The sequence below is a fragment of the Artemia sp. Qi Xiang Cuo genome, chromosome 18 (assembly GCF_049724085.1).
Source record: "Artemia sp. Qi Xiang Cuo chromosome 18, ASM4972408v1, whole genome shotgun sequence".
NCBI lineage: Eukaryota > Metazoa > Arthropoda > Branchiopoda > Anostraca > Artemiidae > Artemia > Artemia sp. Qi Xiang Cuo.
The window spans coordinates 42,738,564-42,757,821 of NC_142811.1; the positions used below are offsets into that span (position 1 = coordinate 42,738,564).

Here is a 19,258-nt window from a genome sequence, read left to right on the forward strand (position 1 = left end):
GAAAAATATAAAAAGTAGAACGAAATATAAAAGTGCTGACTTTAAGGTTAATAAACAAGTGTAAACAATTCCGCTTTCTAGCCACTTTAGAAACTCCAAATAAAGTTTATGTATAATTTTTCAATATTTTGTAAGCAGTGGTGTCCATTGGGGGTAGGGAGGGCAGGGGGCCTGCGGCTATTTTGTTTCCTCTAAATTAAAAAAAATACCTTTTTTGGGGTATCTTCACTCGAAAAAACACCTTTTTTGGTATTTTCGTTGAACAAACTGAAAGAAAAAATAAATTTGCCCCTCCTCCCTGGATATTGAAACACATATTTTGTCCTTCCCCCTTCACATAAATAATTGTGAATTGAAGTCACTGTTTGTAAGATGCTAAGTTAGAAGAAAACGATGGAAGAAAATTAAGTACTTTTACCTGAATTAAACAAACAAATCAGAGAACAAAGGACATTGCAATGGTTTCTTGCAGCTGATAAACTCGTTTTTCTAAAGTGCAAAAAAAAACTAAAATTCTAAAATTTTAAAAATTTTATAAATTTCAAAACTTAGTAAAGTTATATGTTATACAGTAATAACCACAAGAACTTTTTTCTTTACTGTTTACATTAGGTACAATATTCCTATGGGTTTTTCAAAAAATCTCAATGGAAGAAACATCCCCTCTTTGGGATAAAACACAAATGATTGTGGGTTAGATTTAAACATGAAAAATTGGAAAAGAAAGGAAGAGAAAAGTAAAATTGAAAATCAAATATATTGAGAGACCCAGTTACGGCTCACAGATGAATTGGTAAATACCTGTTTAACCCCCCCCCCTCCCTTATTTCGAAAATATCTTTCTTTATGTATCTGCATTAAAAGAAATTGAAGAAACATCTCTTTGTCCCCCCCCACCTCACCAAATTTTCGTATAATGGCGCCCTAGGGACTATAGTTGAGTTGATGCTTTCTAGTTGTGGAAATTGATTTGATAAATAGAAGAAACTGATATTTTCAATTTTTTTTTCAAATACATACTTTCTCTGCTGGAAAGTATTTTTTAAAATTATTAGTATTATTATTTTTTAGCATTAGAAAGTATTATTTTTTAGTATTTTTTATTTAAATTTTATTATATTTAGTTTTATTAATATTTAATTTTAATAATTATAATTTCAATTATAATATAAGATTTAAGTTAAGTTAACATAATTCACTTCATCTTATTCTTTTAAAACTGACAACATCTAAGTCCAAAAGTGACAAAATGCCCGTACAGCTGATTTTAACTTCTTGACGAATGATCGTTATCCAGTCAGAATTTACTGATTTCGCAAGGTTACATGGCGTTCACAAGCAGGTCCAACAAGAATCCATGCCCAAAAATGCATGCCTGGCCGCGCACTTGCTGAGGTATGGAATTCCAGCCAGACATGCGTGTGAACACCGCTTCATGTAATGAAGTCAGTAAAAATACCAACCTCAGGGACCTATTATAATATAGTGATAAATAAGCTTCATGATTGGTGAAATTTGGAATCCATAACTTTTTTCTAGACTCTAGAAAAAAGACTTTATTCTAGGCACCAGAACGGGATGCTTAGTAACATTTGCAGCCAAGCACTGATTTTTCAATGTGAAAGGAAACTGCCTGGATAGACGCTTGTCTAGATACCGTGTAGAAAAGGGGTGATTATATGTCGGTAAAAATGTGAAATCAATAGAGGAGTCTTAAGAACAATCAAATGAAAACACAGAGCAACAAGCTTTAGGAACAATATAATAATTGTGAAAATAAAATTACCAGAAGTATAAAGGGATCAATCCAGAAACATATGATAATATAAAGAGTTGTCGAGCTATAAGATACTCAAAGGAACATTTTTTTCCAGTAATTGGAGCAACTAATATTTAAGTTAACGATGCATAAAACTAAAAAAAAAACGAAATAAAAAGGTAAATTATGTGGAAACATCACAAATCGCAAATCGTGAAAACCTCGATTTGCTGGAGGAGAGAGAAAGGTCTGAAGGTTCCCCGCATTCCTGTCTTAATTTAACCCCCACGATAACACAAAATGACACCTAAAATGGTAATTCTAAGAGTCATAATCTAAGTTTAATAACATATATCTAGGGATATGTTTACGAAACAAAAACAATTTGCATAATTCTTCATAAATAGCATATTAAAACCTTGTCAACTTAACGCCCTGTTACGATTATTCGGTATGTTGGATAAGTCTTTAAAAATTTTTACTTTAAACATCGACGTTTCAGCGCATTCTTTATCTTCAAAAATGGTGCAACTGAATTTATTCAATAAGCAAAATTACTCCTTGGCATAAAATGGGCAAGAATTATGTCAGAAATACCGATATTAATACTCTAAAAGGGTGCAACTTCTTCTGACTGTCACATTTTCTAGCCAGATCTACACATAAGGATAGAGATTCTTTGGAATTTAATATTTTCTCATAGGACCATCAAAAGAATTTCCCCCACCCCTAGTCAAACCAAATATTTTTTGTATATAAAACACAAGTTGTGTAAAATACATAATATGTTTTAAGAATCGGACCAAAACCTTTCTTGTCGAAAATCCCAGTCGTCCCCAAAAATTTGGTCCATTCCAAATTGAATTCCAAATATGAAAGGATTTGTTACCCTGAAATGGTTTTTCTAGTCGTTTTTCATTTAAAATATCAATCATGGTTAACCCTTGAGGTAAATCAACATATACTTAGTTCTAATCAAAGATAACAAATATCACCTATCATTTTAATGTTGTGTGCAATTCTAGGAAGTATAAACCAATGGTAAATCGCGTTCAAAAAGTTAGAGCTACGGAGCCCGACTTAAAATTCGGAGTACAATTAGGAGGTAGTATCAGAGAGAGTAAAAATAGAAATATTAAGACTAAGCCTCGGAAAAAAGAGCTAATCCTCTTTGCCTGAAACAAAACCTACGATTTGGGTGAGTCATTCTTGTCCAACTGAAACACGGTCAGAAAATTTGGAGAATTTGATTTAGTAGCTTCTAGGCCAACTTTTTTCTCAAACGTTCACTAAATAAACAACTTCTAAATGGAGCGTAAATATCACACATGACTAAGCACTCTAGGATGATGCACCAACAATGATGTGACAGTACTAGATATCTTCGGTAGGTCCCTCCGGTCGAGTATATCCTCTATTGTACAGATACGGCTCTAAAAGTAAACAAAACAAATATTAAACATTTTTGGAATCAGTAGAGTTGATCTATTGAATTCTATGGGGCCCCTGTACCAAACAGGTTCTTCTAGTAGGTAAACAGGTCATCACACTCTTTCAAGGAATATACATGTTTTTTTTATTATGACATCGATTCGATTAGAGAAAGTTTGGCGGTTTTTCCAATAAAATAACTTGATTAGTCAGTTTTATAAAAAAAAAAAAAAAAAAAACTTGTCATGCTACAATGTACTTAATTTAAAAAAAAACTCGATATAATGTACCGACACTGCATTCCAATTTTCATTACGCATTAAGACATTGTTTATATTACACCATATATTTTTAACTTTTGAAAACAATGGATTTGTCTATTTTCAATATGAGTACACTTTTCATTCTTTTATTTCCCCCCACATAATTCAAGAAAAACGTTGTACTCGTAAATTCAAGTTTCTGAGGGACAGCCCCCTCCCCTCCAACAATACAAAATCTTAAGAATATGACGACTGTATTCGATAGAAATGTCAAAGCACGCTTTTTTTCTATTATGTAAATAAAATCTATCATCATAGGTATGTTTACAAGTTTTAATTGTTTTGAAAAACAGTTCATTATCGTTCAGAAATAAAGATTTTTCCAAACATGATGTATTTTTATGCTATGAATGACAAGATTGCGTGTTACAAAGAGAGTGAGCGTTTTGGGGGGGGGGTTAAATTTCCCAGGCACTTGCAAGACCCGGGGGGTGTATCATTACGATGACACGGCGGAGGACTTTGGGAACAAATTAGCGTGGGAGGGGGGCCTAGAGGCCCTCCATTTTTTTTTTTGGGTTACTTAAAAAGGACATTAGAACTTTTAATTTCCGTTCGAATGGGGCTCCAGGTAGGAGCTTTTAACTTCTATAGTAGGGTTCTCTGATGATGTGATTTTCTTTAAAGTTCTATGAGTTTTAGAGGGTGTTTTCCCCCTTTTTTCGAAAACAAGGCAAATTTTTCTCAGGCGCGTAACTTTTGACCGCTATAGCTAAACTTGATGAAACTGATATATTTGAAATCATAAGAATTCGCTCTTTACGCTAAAGTTTACGCTTTTTTTCTATTATGTAAATAAAATCTATCCATCATAGGTATGTTTACAAGTTTTAATTGTTTTGAAAAACAGTTCTTTATCATTCAGAAATAAAGCTTTTTCCTAACATGATGTATTTTTATGCTTTGAATGAAAAGCTTGCGTGTTACAAAGAGTGTGAGAGTTTGGGGGGGGGGGGGAGGGAGGAGCAGTTTATAAAAGATCCTCATACCCACAATCAAAACCTCAGATTTTGAAATCAAGATGTGTTTTTTACACTACTTTAGATGTCTAACATAAACTGAATTATTTTCCAAAAACTCAAAATGCATTTTTGCTACATGCTAAATTTTTTTGTCTTTTTTTTAAAGGAAGAAGAAGAGACGTGCAATAATCCCCCTTCTGAGAAAAAAGCAAAATATGGCGAACCTTCATTAATACAGGTCACAAGAGCGTCTGTTATCAAATTCGCTGGAAAAGTTACACACGATCGGGATAATGCATCGAGCACTCGACTTGTAGTGACAGAGCCCTCTGACCCCCGCGTTGGCTCCATGGCAAACCCCCTCAAGTATTACAAAGGAGTTCAGATATAGAAGGCCAGTCAGAATTTGTAAGTATATACATAATTTTTTTTCTATCTCTATTTTCAAAAATAAGACAAAATTTTCTCAGGCGCATAGCTTTTTAAAAACTTAAAATTTGTTTCTAAGCTATTTAATTTTCTTTCATTAACCAAATTAGCTGGTGTATATAAAGTAATGCTTAACATGCATTTATAAACATAAAAAAAAAAACTTACCCCGTAAATTATAACCACGATACATTTAATGCAATAATTCCTTTTAAACGTTTTGCTATTTCACGATCGGCAAGCCAGCCTTAAACTGGTATAGTTGCACTAAAACCATTTTCGCTTTATCAAAGATCCCATCGCTTTTAATCTACTTTGAATTCTAAATTAAATAAACTTGTATAGTTTCATTAAAAACATTTTCTCCTTATCAAATAGCACATCGCTTTTAATATACTTTTGAATTCTAAATGAGATTATTGAAACCTGATATATATATAATATAAGAAGAAGAGTTAACTGAATACTTTTTGAGTATGCCTTTAATATTCACAAGAAATTATTATTATTTTTTAAACAACTCAAGCAAAAAATTGCCTTTTTGAAAGGTTCAAGAAAAAGAATTTGAGAATTTTATTTTTGAAGATTTTTGACGGCTTATAGCCCCTCCAACTGGGGAAGGGTTAGTTTCCTCCTCCATCGAAGTACCCCTCGGGGTCCAAAGGTTTCTCCCTGGTTGGGGTTTGGGGGGGGGGGGGCTCTAAACAGTACCAAAAAACAATTTAATTTTTTTAATGGACGGAGACACAAGTTATTATATCTTAAGATTATTTATTTATCCCAGATCGAAAAAATCCATTTGCAAAATACAGAGGAGAATACGGATTATTGAGAAAGTAACAACAACACCGCCAAGCTGCCGACATATGGAGTTCGTTTCCTTTAACTGAAGCCGAGGAGCAACTGCTCGTACAGCATACTGCATCAGTCGAAAAATGGTCAAATTTCATTAACAGTTATAATGAAGAGGCTCAAAGAATCGAATTGGACTCATATTTTGCGTTTTTATTTTAAAAAAAAATTTGGAATAAAACAATTAATTTTTTCTATCATTCTCTTGTTCTAACTTACCCATTCTAAGAATAAGACTACATTTTCCCGACAAAAAAAAATATTTTTTTTTAACATGTTCAGTTGACATTATGAAAGACATAAGGCAATGTAACTTTTTTTTCTTCTTCTTTTAATTGTTCAGGTGGTGGGACAATGACTATGAGAAATTGACAAAAGTTTATTAACTATAAAAAAAAAAAATGATTATTTTACATAAAAAAATAAAACTTTTTTTTCTACAGATTAAAAATAGAGCACTCCCAGCAACACCAGTGAGTGATGATGATGCAAGCATATTTACAGAACCAATTCTGTCACCACCAGAAGAGTTCAGAGATGAACATACACTGGTTCTAGATAATTTGGAGTGTTATGAGGGGTTCCTTAACGATGTTTTTGGGGAAATGGGCAGCCTGGAGGACTTAACTTGTGATATTGACATTCTTGAGGACCCAGAGGGGGCAGATAGTTTCATGCGTGAATATTTAGATGATGATGCTACAAGTAAATTTGAACTGGGTCCTCATAACGAAATTATATCAGAGGACAATACAGGCTGGCTTGACCAATTGCCCCAAAAAACCTTAGAACATGTACTAGGGGATCTCGTGTCAAATCCCTCCAATGTGATTGAACAAACAGGGTCAGGACATGAAAACAGTACGACGTCCCCAGAATTGGCTGATTTTTATCTGCTAGAATCTGCTCTAGGTCATTTGCAAACATACAGGGTAGATTTTAGCCTTCCCGAGGAAAACGCTGGCATTATTTTAACGGACCCCGTGAAAAATCTCCATAGATATATCGACAAAATTCGAGCACTTATTGATATTCAGATCCAGAATTGGGAAGGTCAGGGAGGAATTAAAGCATCAGTGAACCAAAAAGTTTACCTGCAAAAGGGAACATCTGGGGACATTTTTTATTTTCATTTTTCGACAGGTAACCAGACTTTCTACCCAGGTCTAAACGATTTTGAAGACAATTTTTTCAACTGGGTAAATAAACTAATTTCAACTTTGGATGCATTTAGCGAGAGGGGTAGTGGGTCCACAATTTTATACATTGAACGCATGGATCTGAATCTCGGTAGATTAAAAAAACTATATTTTAAGGGGAGGTCGAGGTAAAAGAATAAAATGCCACCCAGATTTGTCGGCTACCAAAGGAGTTCAGGGTTTCAATTTTGACACAGGGCTGCAGTGTTTTAAATATGCATTTTTAGCAACAGCCCATAGGACATTAAAAAATGAGTCAACAATAAAAAATCTCGACAAACTTGCAAGTAACGGCGGGAAAAATTTCCCTAAAGTAAATTTTGATTGTTTAGAGTTAAAGTATCCGGTATCCTTTGAATAAATAATCAAACTCGAGAAAGCAACTGACCATCGTGGGGGGTGGGTCGCTGTTCTCCAGTCTGACACTGAATTGGTAGATGGGGGGAAAAAACAAATAAAAAGGGGGTTTTGTACTCAGTGAGGACACCGATGGTGGAAAATGTTAAAAATTTTGTATGGGTTATTTACCAGCCTCCCAAAGATGTAAATTCTTATGGTAATTTTTTCCCCGTTACGGCGATAAGTCGACTCTTCTCTCAAGGCGTTCACAAGGGTGAAGGTTTCTATTGTCCCATGTGCCTCTCCCCATTTAGATCCGAGCGAACGTTTTCAGATCACATGGGGCATTGCAAAATTCACGGAAATCAAAGAATTGAAATGCCGGCAGAAGGCAAAGACATTTTACAATTTAAAAATTTTCAAAATTATCTTCTACAATCTGATAAAGTGTCTTTGTATTGTTAAACAAGACTGGTTGAGGTATCGAACCCATCAAGGCCAATTATAGTTAAAGAACATAAACTAGTTGCGTGCTTCTACGCACATGCTCGTTGTAACGCCAACTATAAAATGATATTGGAAGAGTTTTTTTTACTATGGATGAGGAAGAAAGTATGGAAAAGTTATTGGTTTCTTTAATAAAAACGGCAAATAGAGCAATTTCACGATTACGTCATACTAATTATCCAATGACATTGTTGGATAAAGAGCAATTGGCGTTGGAAAGGGAGACAAATTGTTGGGTGTGTAGGGGTGCCCTTGTCCCAAAAGACGCGGTGAATGACCACAATCACCTTATTGACCCCAATTCAACGGGAACAAGTAACTTTCGTGGGTGGGCTCACAATTCCTGTAATTTAAAAATTAACCAACAACTTTTTCTGCCGGTTTTATACATAACTCTAACTAAGATCTGAAGTTTGTGCTACCTGCATTGGCACATCTTCAAAGAAATGGAACAGTGGATGATGATGCATGGGTGATAGACAGCTTTACGTACAAAATCATATCTAAATCCGCAGAAAAGTTGCTTGTTTTGGAATTTATGTGGAAATATGTTGAAGCCGATGTTGAGTACACGAATGAAATTCGCTTTTTAGATTCCTACAGTTTTTTCCCCAAATCATTGAGCGAATTAATTCAAGTGCAGAAAAACGATGACGGCTGCAATGCTTTCCCCCTTCTCAAGCAACAATTTCCAAATGATTTATATGATTTGTTAACGGTCAAGGGCATCTATCCTTATGATCATTATTGTTCAATGTCGAGATTCGCCGAGGAAGCTATTCCTCCAATTGAATCGTTTTACGACAGTCTTCATGATCGTAGTTGCATCCCCGAGGAATACAGTTTTGCTAAAAAAGTTTAGGTAGCGGGAGGGTGTAAAAATGGATTTGACTACTGCAAGCTGTATTTGTCGAGTGACGTGTTAACTTTGTTAGACATTATGTGTAAAAATACGGATACAATCTATGAGGAGTTTAATGTTGATTTGGGCTATTATTTTTCTTCGCCTCATCTAGTGATGGACCTCATCCTGAAAATTAGTGGGGAAAAAATCGGGCTAATCACTGACATTGATCAGCATCTGTTCATTGAGAGGTCAATGAGGGGGGTTTTGTTTTTAACGGGGACCGTATCTTGGAAACTGATCCAACGGGGGAGAAGACGGGGACAAAATCAAATGCAGTTTTCCTTGATATGAAGTCTCTCTATCCCTCTGCCATGTGCCATTGTGCACTACCTTGCGGCAACTATAAATGGCTCAATGACCCTCAAGCTCCCCATGTCCCCAACATTGAAAACAGTGTTGAGGAGAATGAACAAGTTGGATGGTTTTTTGAAATTGATGGAGAGATACCAGTCGAGCTTCATGAGTCACTAAAGGATTTTGATTTAAAGTTCATCAATATACCTGTGTCAAAAGACTCTTTGATTCCTCTCAATAGGAGATAAGTAGAGGTGGACTGATGGCAATGGGAGCCGTCAAAACAAAAACTTATAGCCGACCTTCTGACAAAAAAAAACATATTTGTACACAATGTAGAATTAAAATGGATGTGCAAAAATGTTTTCAACGTCACAAAGTTTCACCTAGCACGCGAGTTTAGTCAAAAACCTTATTTAAAAACGTTTGTTGACAATTTTGTCAGCAAACATTCTGCAGCACAGACAAAAGCTGAAAAAGAAATTTATAAACTCATTTTGATGTCAGCTTTCGGCAAAATGTGTGAGAATGTTCGCAATAGGACGCGTTGCGACGTTTTGACCGATCTAGAATAATGTGCTCGAATTATTGCCGATCCCAATTACACTTCCTTTACAATCAGTCGCCCGGACATGGTACTTTTGAATAGGAAAAAAAGACACATTGTCCTAAATAAAAATATTGCTGCAGGCAGTGCTCTCTTAGAGATCTAAAAAAAGCTCATGTTGGAGTTCTACTGCAATGTGGCTAGGGTACAGTGGCCGGAAAAGGGGCAAGTAGAGGTCTGCTACGGTGACACGGATTCTCTACTGCACAAAGCAAAAACATCAAATCTAAAGGATGATTTGGCGCACGGTGAAATTATCAGCTCACGGATGGACTACACCAATTGGAGTAGTGGTCTTTACCCCGAGCTAGTAAAACGTTGGGCGCCCAATCAACTTTTATTTTTAAAATCTCAAACGGGTAGTGACTTGATTTCCCGTGGTATGTTTGTCGGTCCGAAGGTGTAATTTATACAGACACATGACGAGGAAATCAAGAAACGTTGCAAAGGAGTACCCACGCGCTATGTGCACAAGAATATCAATATGGACATGTATAGGAATTGTATTGTTGAAAATGCAATTCCACGAGCCAAATTGTTGGCAATACGTTCATTGAAGTACAATAACTATACTGTAAATTTAGAGAAAATAGCCATGAGTACCATGTCCGACAAGTTTTATGTTTGTCAAGATGATGTGACCACCCTCCCCCTTGGACACTATTTAACTTCAGACCGGACCGAATGTATTGCCCACCGTGAAAGTCTCGGTTTAAATAAAGTCCTGTAAATAATTTCCTAAAAACCTTTGGGGGGGGCCTCGCGGCCCGGGGGGGGCCTCGCGGCCCGGGGGGGGGGGGGGCGGCCGCCGCCAGCGCGGGGGCGCACCGTCACCAAAGTTATCTTTTCTTTTTGGACTTGGAGCAGATTTTTTTTTTTTCAAGTGTCATCTCTAATTTAATATTTTTTTTCTCTGTAAAAAAAAAAAAAAATTTTTTTTCTATCTATGTGCATCCCATGTAAATGTTGTTGTTGTATTTTTTTTTATAAATAAATTTAAAAAAAAAATGTATTTTTTTTTAAATTGCTGTATCTAATTTAATTTTTTTTTCTCTATAAACAAAGTGTTTTTTATCTGTGTGTGTGTGTGTACCTATGTAAATGTTGTTGTATTTTTTATTATGAATAAATTTAAAAAAAAGTGTATTTTTTTCAATGTATTGTTACATTTTTTACATTAATATAATAAAAGAAAAAAAAATATGATTCTTTGTCTTTGTCTTCTTCTTGAAGAACAGAGTAGTAGGGAAAAAAAAAATTATTTAGTCATTAGACAATTAGGGTCTACAGTTAGTTGTCCAGGTGAACTGTTGAAAGGAACATGTATCAATTTAAAACACCGTTCAGATCTTTTCTGTGTGGGCTCTCAATGTCGGTCAAAACAACACTCTTAACTAAAATAATTAAAAATTGTGATAAAATGTTTGTAGAAAATCCGAAAAAAATCTACTAGTGCAATAGTATCTGGCAGGAGTCATTCAATAAAATAAAAGCAATTGCTGCTATGGGATCGATGCAGATACAGTTCATACAAGGACTTGATGTTTTCAACATTATTGAACCAAACTCTTGGCTGATCATTGACGATCTGGCTGAATCCGTTGAACAATGGTCCCAGAAAATGCTGCAATTGTTCACAGCTCGCTCTCATCACGAACAGATTTCCGTTACTCTGGTTTTACACAATCTCTTTCATCAGAGCAAATGTATGCGAACAATTGCTTTGAACTGCACCTACTATATCATCTACAGATTTGTTCGTGATTCTAGCTCACTAATAACCCTCACTAAACAAATCTATCCAGGAGCCCCTAAATTCCTGCTCTCAGCATACAATCAGGCAACTAATAAACCCCACGGTTATATCCTGCTGGATCTTAATCAAAGTACACCCAAGGATCTGCGTGTAGTCACAGATATTTTCGACAATGAAATTACAGTATATCTCCCGGTGAACACTAAAAAGACCTATTAGTCGCTATCATGGCACTGAGAAAACTACATGAAAATAGACATTTGTTTTCAGTTCTAAGCACTTCAAAACCTCAGCTTAGAAAAGCAATGCTCAAACATGGTATTGAAAATGATTTTATTAATCTAATATCCGAAGTTTGTTTAAATTTGACCGAGGGTACTTTTCAACTGCCAGAAGTAGTTAAGCAACAGGCAAAGCAACATCGTTCCATTGTACGTACATTTGCCTCTAAAAAGCAAGGAAAGAATTTTAAAAGGAAACGACTTCTTCAGGCGGGCGGTAGCTTTTTCACACTTTTACTGCCAATAATTGCAGAACTTGTAAACAGTTTTCTCTAGAGAATGGCAAAACCCTATAAATTGACTCCAATAGAACTCGCTCTCTCACCCGTCGAACACTTTGAGGACAATATGAGTAAATTCCTCGACAATGAAACTATTGATGATGATAAAAAACTGATTTTACTTCAAGATGCACTTCGCCGAGTGAACAAACACTATTGATCAAAGCCCATTGCTGCTGCTTACCCCAAAAAAGAATCATCTTCTCAAGAGTCACCTGCTGCTGTTGTAACGAAATTAAAGATGTAGTATTTGTATTAATTTTTTTTTAAAATTGTAAATATGAGGCCCCTATAATATGTTTACAAATTTACACGACTCTTATCCTATCTCTTGGAAATTGGTTAAATTAAAGTTGAGAGCAATGGTTAAATTATTATAATTCAGGTAAAGATATATAATATAATTTTTTTAATTTATGACATTTTTACAAATCTTAAAGGACTATTATCATTTGATACTCATCTATACAACTTTCTAAATAAATTAAACTTCACCAAGAGTCTTATTGGCAATAGACAAATTTTAAAAAAATTAAATGAACGTGTATCATCATCATCATTAAAAGATGAACTTGAAGAAGAAGAAGATTTTAAATCCATTTTGGAAAATACTAGCACACCAATGATAGCTAGACAAAAGCGAAGACGTATCAAGTCAACGTCTCCGTCACCAGCAGCAGCAGCAGCAGCCCGTATACAAAAGGGTAGAGGACGTTGCACAACGTGTTTACGTTCGATATGGCTGAAGTTCTGAAAGATGTTTATGAAAATATTGGCGAGGCGGGGAGTTTAAGGTCCCCCAAAACCCTTTCCAAAGTCACGGGTGTTCGCGCTAAAAGAGTACAAGACTATCTACAAAATGAACCAAGTTACACTCTGCGTAGAAATCATAGACTTCGTTCCAATGAATATCGAAAAACTAAAGCCTTTTACCCACTGGATATAATGCAAGTAGATCTCCTAACTCTAGATGAGATTGAAAGACGTCACAATACACCGTACAAGTACATTCTAATTGCAATCAGTGTTTTAGTCGCTATACATATGCAATTTCATTGCGCTCGAAGAGAGGTGTTGAGGTTGCTCATGCAATTGAAAGTATTCTCGAACAGGATTCATATAAAAAAAATCAAACGGATCGCGGTAGTGAATTTGTTAATCCTTATGTTGCAAAAGTACTAGAGAAATATAGTACGCTGCTCTATCATAGTCACAGCCGTATAAAGGCTGCATTGGCCGAACGATTGATAAGAACTATTCGACTTTTAATTTCAAGATAGTGTACATTGAAAAATACGCCAGCTTTTATTCATGATATAGATAAAATCATGTTGATTTATAATCAACGACCTCATTGATCATTGTCCAACTCTTCGCTAACGGAATCTCATTATTCGGATCATAATACAATTCACACCTTTCTTAAACAATATTCCAATGAATCAAAGGTCAAGAAGAAAAATAAATTCAAGGTTGGTGATACTGTTCGAATTAATAGAACAACTAATGTTTTTGAAAAGGGGAATTACTTGTGGTCCACTGAACTTTTTAAAGTGGCAAAAATCCTAGACACTAAACCCATAACTTATCGCCTGCTTGATACCAAAGATGAAGAGATTCTCGGCGGCTTTTATGACTATTAACTGCAAAAAGTTAAAAATTCTAGTGAAATATATCAAATTGAAAAGATATTAAAGACACGTACTCGCAATGGTAATAAACAGGTTCTTGTTCGGTTGATTTGATACAACACTGATTTTTATTCTTTGATCGGTGTTGAAGATATTGACAATGCCCAATTATTTATATAAAACTTTCTTTTCCAATACGTCCGATCCTCTCGTGACTGACTTGAATAGAACTAGTGATTTTTGGACAAAAATTTCCTCTACCGTCAATTTTGAAGCTGCATATGAAGTGACTCTTGTCGACTGTATTCTCAAAAATACTTACGACATCCTGAGGCAGGGTCGTAAATATGATCTAAAAGTTCGACCGTTTGAATTCGGTGATGAAGGTGCAATGGCAACTTTTGACTCTAATCAGTACCCTATTGCTAACATCCCCTACAGAGAATACAATAACATGCATGAACTGTGTCGAGTTATCAACAAAAACATTGCAAGTCGAAAAAAAGGTGGTTTCACTTTCAATTACTCGACGGAACAAAGGAGAATTTATATTACCAATCCATTTGAGAATGAAAGAATTTTCCTCAATGAGAATTTACGTGAGGTTCTTGGTTTAAAAAAACGTACTACTAAGACAGGTAATTTCAGTGGTGGTGACAATGCTATCTATGCAGACTATGCACCCAGCTTCTCCACGGACACTTGTATATTTTTCTACGCTTCATTTGTGGAAACATCTCGGGTTGGTAATTCAAATGTTCCCCTCCTACGAGTTCTTGAACGAAAAACCAATCAAGAACATATTCACCACTACAATATAAAGCATCTTCAGTATATTCATGTAAACACTTCCTATTTGGAACTCTTTCAGTTAACACTAAGAACCGAATTAGGTGATCCAATAGCAATTTCAAAGGGCCTAGCAGTGATTACATGTCATTTTAGACCTATTGTCAACGACAAAGACAGTACAATCACCTAAAAAATGAACAATAGAAGAATTCCATTTGTCTGTCCCGATATTGACTGCTATGTTGGTGCTTTGAGTCCACGTCAAATAGGCAATGGATTGGACTATTACAAGGGTCGTACTACAATGTCTGGCTATGGTATTAGTAGCTGGTTTGTTAAGTTATTCCGTTCTGCACTGCCCCTTGCCAGAAAATATCTTGGAACTTCTTCATCAAATTGTGCAGCCTCCACACGACAGGACTGGGGTTCGGGCAAGAATTTCAAGGAGAATGTTAAAGAAAATATTAGATCTTCAGCAAGAGCCGTTGGCGAACAATTAAAATCTCGACAAAATGGGGAGGGATTGAAAAGGATGCGTTCGCGTCATTCACTCATCAGTCCCCACGCAGGCAGAAAGCAAAGGATATCAACAATGACTTTGAGGAATATAACAACGAAGAACAATACGCAGAAGAAGAAGAAGAAAAAGATTGTTAGATCAAAGAAGGATTTCTTCTCCTGAGATGACTTATCTCCCCCACAAGGAATCATATCCATCAATCACTTCCTCATAGAATCTATTCAATGCTGAAAATGTTGATGTCAGTGTCACGTATGGCTACTATGAACAATTTCACCCTCAACACCCCCTCTCGGAAAATATACACTTTCAAATATTTTCCAATTAAGACTATTTCATTGATTTGTCATCAACATTTATTGATTTAAATGTTGTGGTGAAGAAAAAGTCAGATAATACAACTCCAAACGCCGGCGATGGTCTCTCCTACGAAAACTGTATTCTACACAACCTATTCAAACAAATTAATGTATTTATTAATGGGACATTGGTGAGCACTAGCAATAATTTATCCAACTATGCAAGCTACATACAATTTATGATGATGACACCAAAGGTGTACAAGGAGATGAGAGGACAATCATTGGGCTATGAATAATGAACAGGTGTTGATACTGACGGTGATTTGACTCCAGCAGTGACCCAGGAGTATCATCTAGTTGGAAAATTAAATCACGAGATATTCAATATATCACAATGGTTACCCCCTAATGTTAATATCGACAAAAAGCTACAGATGTCCCCATCGAATTTCATTTTTAGACACTCAAGTCCTGCAGCACATTATCCACCTTTCATTATCACATTGGCCCTTCTACACGTTCAGAAACAACAGGTTCTGAGCTCTGTTGCATTAGCAGTGGAAAATCTAAGAGCCAACGGTAACAACATTAAACTTCTTGTCCCTCATACAATCACCACTCAACGTCACAGTGCCACCGGCTCTCGTAGCTATAGCGATTCATCGTTTATCAATGGAGAAATCCCATCAAAATTGGCTTTGGCCTTTGTGAAGAGTGGTAGCGCCGTTGGATCCTGGACTGAATCCCCCCATGATTTTAATTTTTTCGGTCTATCTAGTCTTGTGTGCAAGGTGAATGGTATTCCACTGTACACTATATAATTTGACAAAAAATCCTATAGAACTATGTATGAGTTGAATATGCAATCCATAGATAATGAATCTCAACTATTTTAAAATGGAATAACCGATTCAATGTTTTCAGAAAATCATGGGGTTATTGTTTTGGACTTGTCAGGCACACAGGATATGAGCATAGTAAGAACCGGGAATGTACGTTTAGAGTGTACATTTGCCAATGCTGTGGCTGAGAGTATCACCCTAATATCACTGAGCCAATTTGAAACCTATTGGGAAATCACACCTGACGGCAGTGTTCTACTAGACCTTGCACCATGAACACAAATCAAATAATCAATGTATTTAGTATGGACCCATACATGTCTCAATACAAGTCCTATTGCATACCCTCTGACTTCATTGAAAAAATTCCAAGTGTTAACAATACCCTAATCATTGTTAATAGCAGTCCATTAACTTTGACGACCGGTCAATGGCAATGCATCTTTCAAACAGCGAAGAATATTGAATTTTTTTATCCTCTTGGCCTATCGTATAAATTATATGTTCCATACATCAGCAACTTTATTGAAAGCAGTGGGAAAACCATTATTCAAAATCAACGAAGAGTACAGGATTTAACGACTAAGACATGTGGTTTTCATGCACTACTCTTTTTCGTGTTCAGATGTCGTGGCTACACCTACAAGCAGTTTCTCAACATCTACGTTGACTTACCTCAATTGAACGACTTTCTAGTGGAGAATATACTTACAACTGTATTTAATATTGATTTTAGTGCCCTAAGAATAAAATGTTCCAAAGATGTATTTTAAATTGTTTTTTAATAAAAAAAATTATATACATGATAAAACGACTTTTCTACTCTTTAGATTTCATCCACTACTAGGTATTTGTCAACAACAACTAGTGCTGGTAGATTATTTGAATTCACTGTGTACTGATTCTGATGTACTGCAATGTCAGGGTCACATTTTCTACAGTAGAGTGTGACTTCACTCTTGTCATATCTCTTTGTATAGTCAATGATACTATTCTCATTCATTCTATAGAATTCACATGTTTCAATTTGCGTATTTGAAGCAATTTCACAAACAGTGTCCTCAAGTGTCGAATCACATTCTGTCACTGCCAAATAAAAATCAGTGGGCTTATAATCAAAACACCCATTGTATTCACAACAATGACATAGAAACCATATTCTCTTGTTGTTCCAACAGTTGAATCGTTGACCTGGTTCCTCCTCCCAGAACACTCTAAAACCACGACGATACCAATCTCGTAGCAATAAACTAAAATCCCGGTTAGGATTCTTTCCAATCATGCTGGGATATGTACTCTCCCACTGCTTACATTTTTCATAATGACAATTGGAGCATAGGTGGCCTCTAGGATGAGAGTCACACACCTCTTCTAGACATGAATTACAACCTTTAATTTGTATAGCATATCCTCTATTCAATTTAAACGGGTTGCATAATCTACACTTTTCATCATACTCCTCAATCATTGTGCAATTCTCACATGATGACCAGCAGCCCAGTGAGAACAAACATAGTGGACATGTATGAAAAATTTTGTCATGTGTTATCGCTCTCACTGCCACACTTAAACTGAGCTATAAACATAAAAAAATTGCTTGCGATAGAGAGAGAGAGAGAGGAGTAAATCATCCTTGAGCACCATCTTTCTTATGAAAAAAAAAGTCCTAAATTTCTAAAAACTAATGTTTAAAAGCATATCCACAATATCATTTTGCTGTGTCGTGATAAATATATCAATAAATTGTGTAAATGCATTTGGAACACAATGTAGAAGCTTCAGACAATATTCTAATGATGGAGAATCAGTTTTCATTATATCGACAAGCATTCCCCGAGAAAATATCTTGCTTTGAATAGACAACTCTAGAAAATCATCATCTAGAATTGAACGTTTTTCCATAAAAACTAGATTCCTCATGATTCGATCTTTCTCCAATCTATCCATTTTTTAGAGTCCTAACTCTCTCAAAACCAACTTCAGACTAATCAGAATCTCTTTTTGTACTCAAAATATACGCTAGTCTAATATAGAAAAAAATAAAAAATACTATTGATTTAGAAACAGTTTTATTGAACATAATTACAATAATAATATTCACTAATGCATTTTGTTCTCATCAATATATTTCGATAGAACATCTAATGCTGACCGAAGTTTATTTATATGGAGAATATTTACTTTTCCAGCAAAACACAGCTGGTCCTCCTGCTTAAATTTGCTTAATGATATCACGTATCTAGCATACATAGTGTCCCATTCAAGACACAGTCTACAACCAGCAGTTATTTCCACAGCCACATTAGGTACTCGTATATCGTTGCTGCTGCTGCTGTCGGTTCCATAATTAATATCCAGTAGTGTAAATGCACCACTCATTTTTTTTTCTCCACTAATATAAACTAAAGTAAAAAACTATTATATTTTAATTCAATTCTATTAATAATATGAATTGTAAAGAAAACTATTCCTTTTATTCAAATCCAAATCACCAATCAAGTCATACACGTTCCTCTTGGCAAAGAGTGTGATGACCTGTAGAATAGGACTATTAGAAAAAACCTGTTTGGTACAGGGGCCCCATAGAATTCAATAGATCAACTCTACTGGAATCCTGATTTAAATTCAATTTGCCTGCTATTTATGTGCGGTAGTGGCCATGGGAGCGGAGTAACTGTCTACCACTCTTCCGATGAGGGTTTTAATATGTTCTATTTGGTTCCATTGCAACTGAGCCACCGTGTAACTGAACCCCAAAAAACTGAACCACTGTAACTAAACCAGCATGCAACTGAAACCTCTGTAACTGGACCCTCGTGTAACTGAACCCCATTTAACGTGCAACTCAACCCCATTTAACTAAACCCCCCGTGTGACTGAGCCCCCGTGCAATTGGACCCCCGTTCAACTGAACCACCATGCAATTGGCCCACCGTTCAATGAACCCCCATGCAATTGTACCACCGTCCAACTGAACCACCTTGCAACTGAAACCTCGTATAACTGAACTCTCGTGCGACTCAAACACCGTACTCACATTGGGTAAAACACAAGTTAAAATCTTTAAAAGTTGAACCTTGTTGGAATTTTTTGCTTTTTTAAGTCTTTATATAAATTACTGTCAAGATGATTAATAAACAAGCTTTGTTTGGTGTCACAAAAACAAAGAAAATCGGACGTCACAAACTCTTAAAACCAGATTTGTTTCTCCTTTTATGATGTCTGTTAATGGGGTCTCCCTTCG

At 35.7% G+C, this 19,258-nt stretch overlaps 1 protein-coding gene across 1 annotated transcript in view; it reads right to left on the bottom strand.

Moving 5' to 3' along the window:
• Positions 1 to 1,109: 1,109 nt before the first annotated feature.
• Lrch (Leucine-rich-repeats and calponin homology domain protein) overlaps positions 1,110 to 19,258 on the bottom strand; it is a 144,991-nt gene continuing 126,842 nt past the window's right edge. Inside the window, exon 14 of the mRNA XM_089103910.1 lies at positions 1,110 to 3,192. Within this exon, the coding sequence (XP_088960036.1) occupies positions 3,082 to 3,192 (111 nt within the window). The 3' untranslated portion in view covers positions 1,110 to 3,081. The remainder of the gene's footprint in view (positions 3,193 to 19,258) is intronic.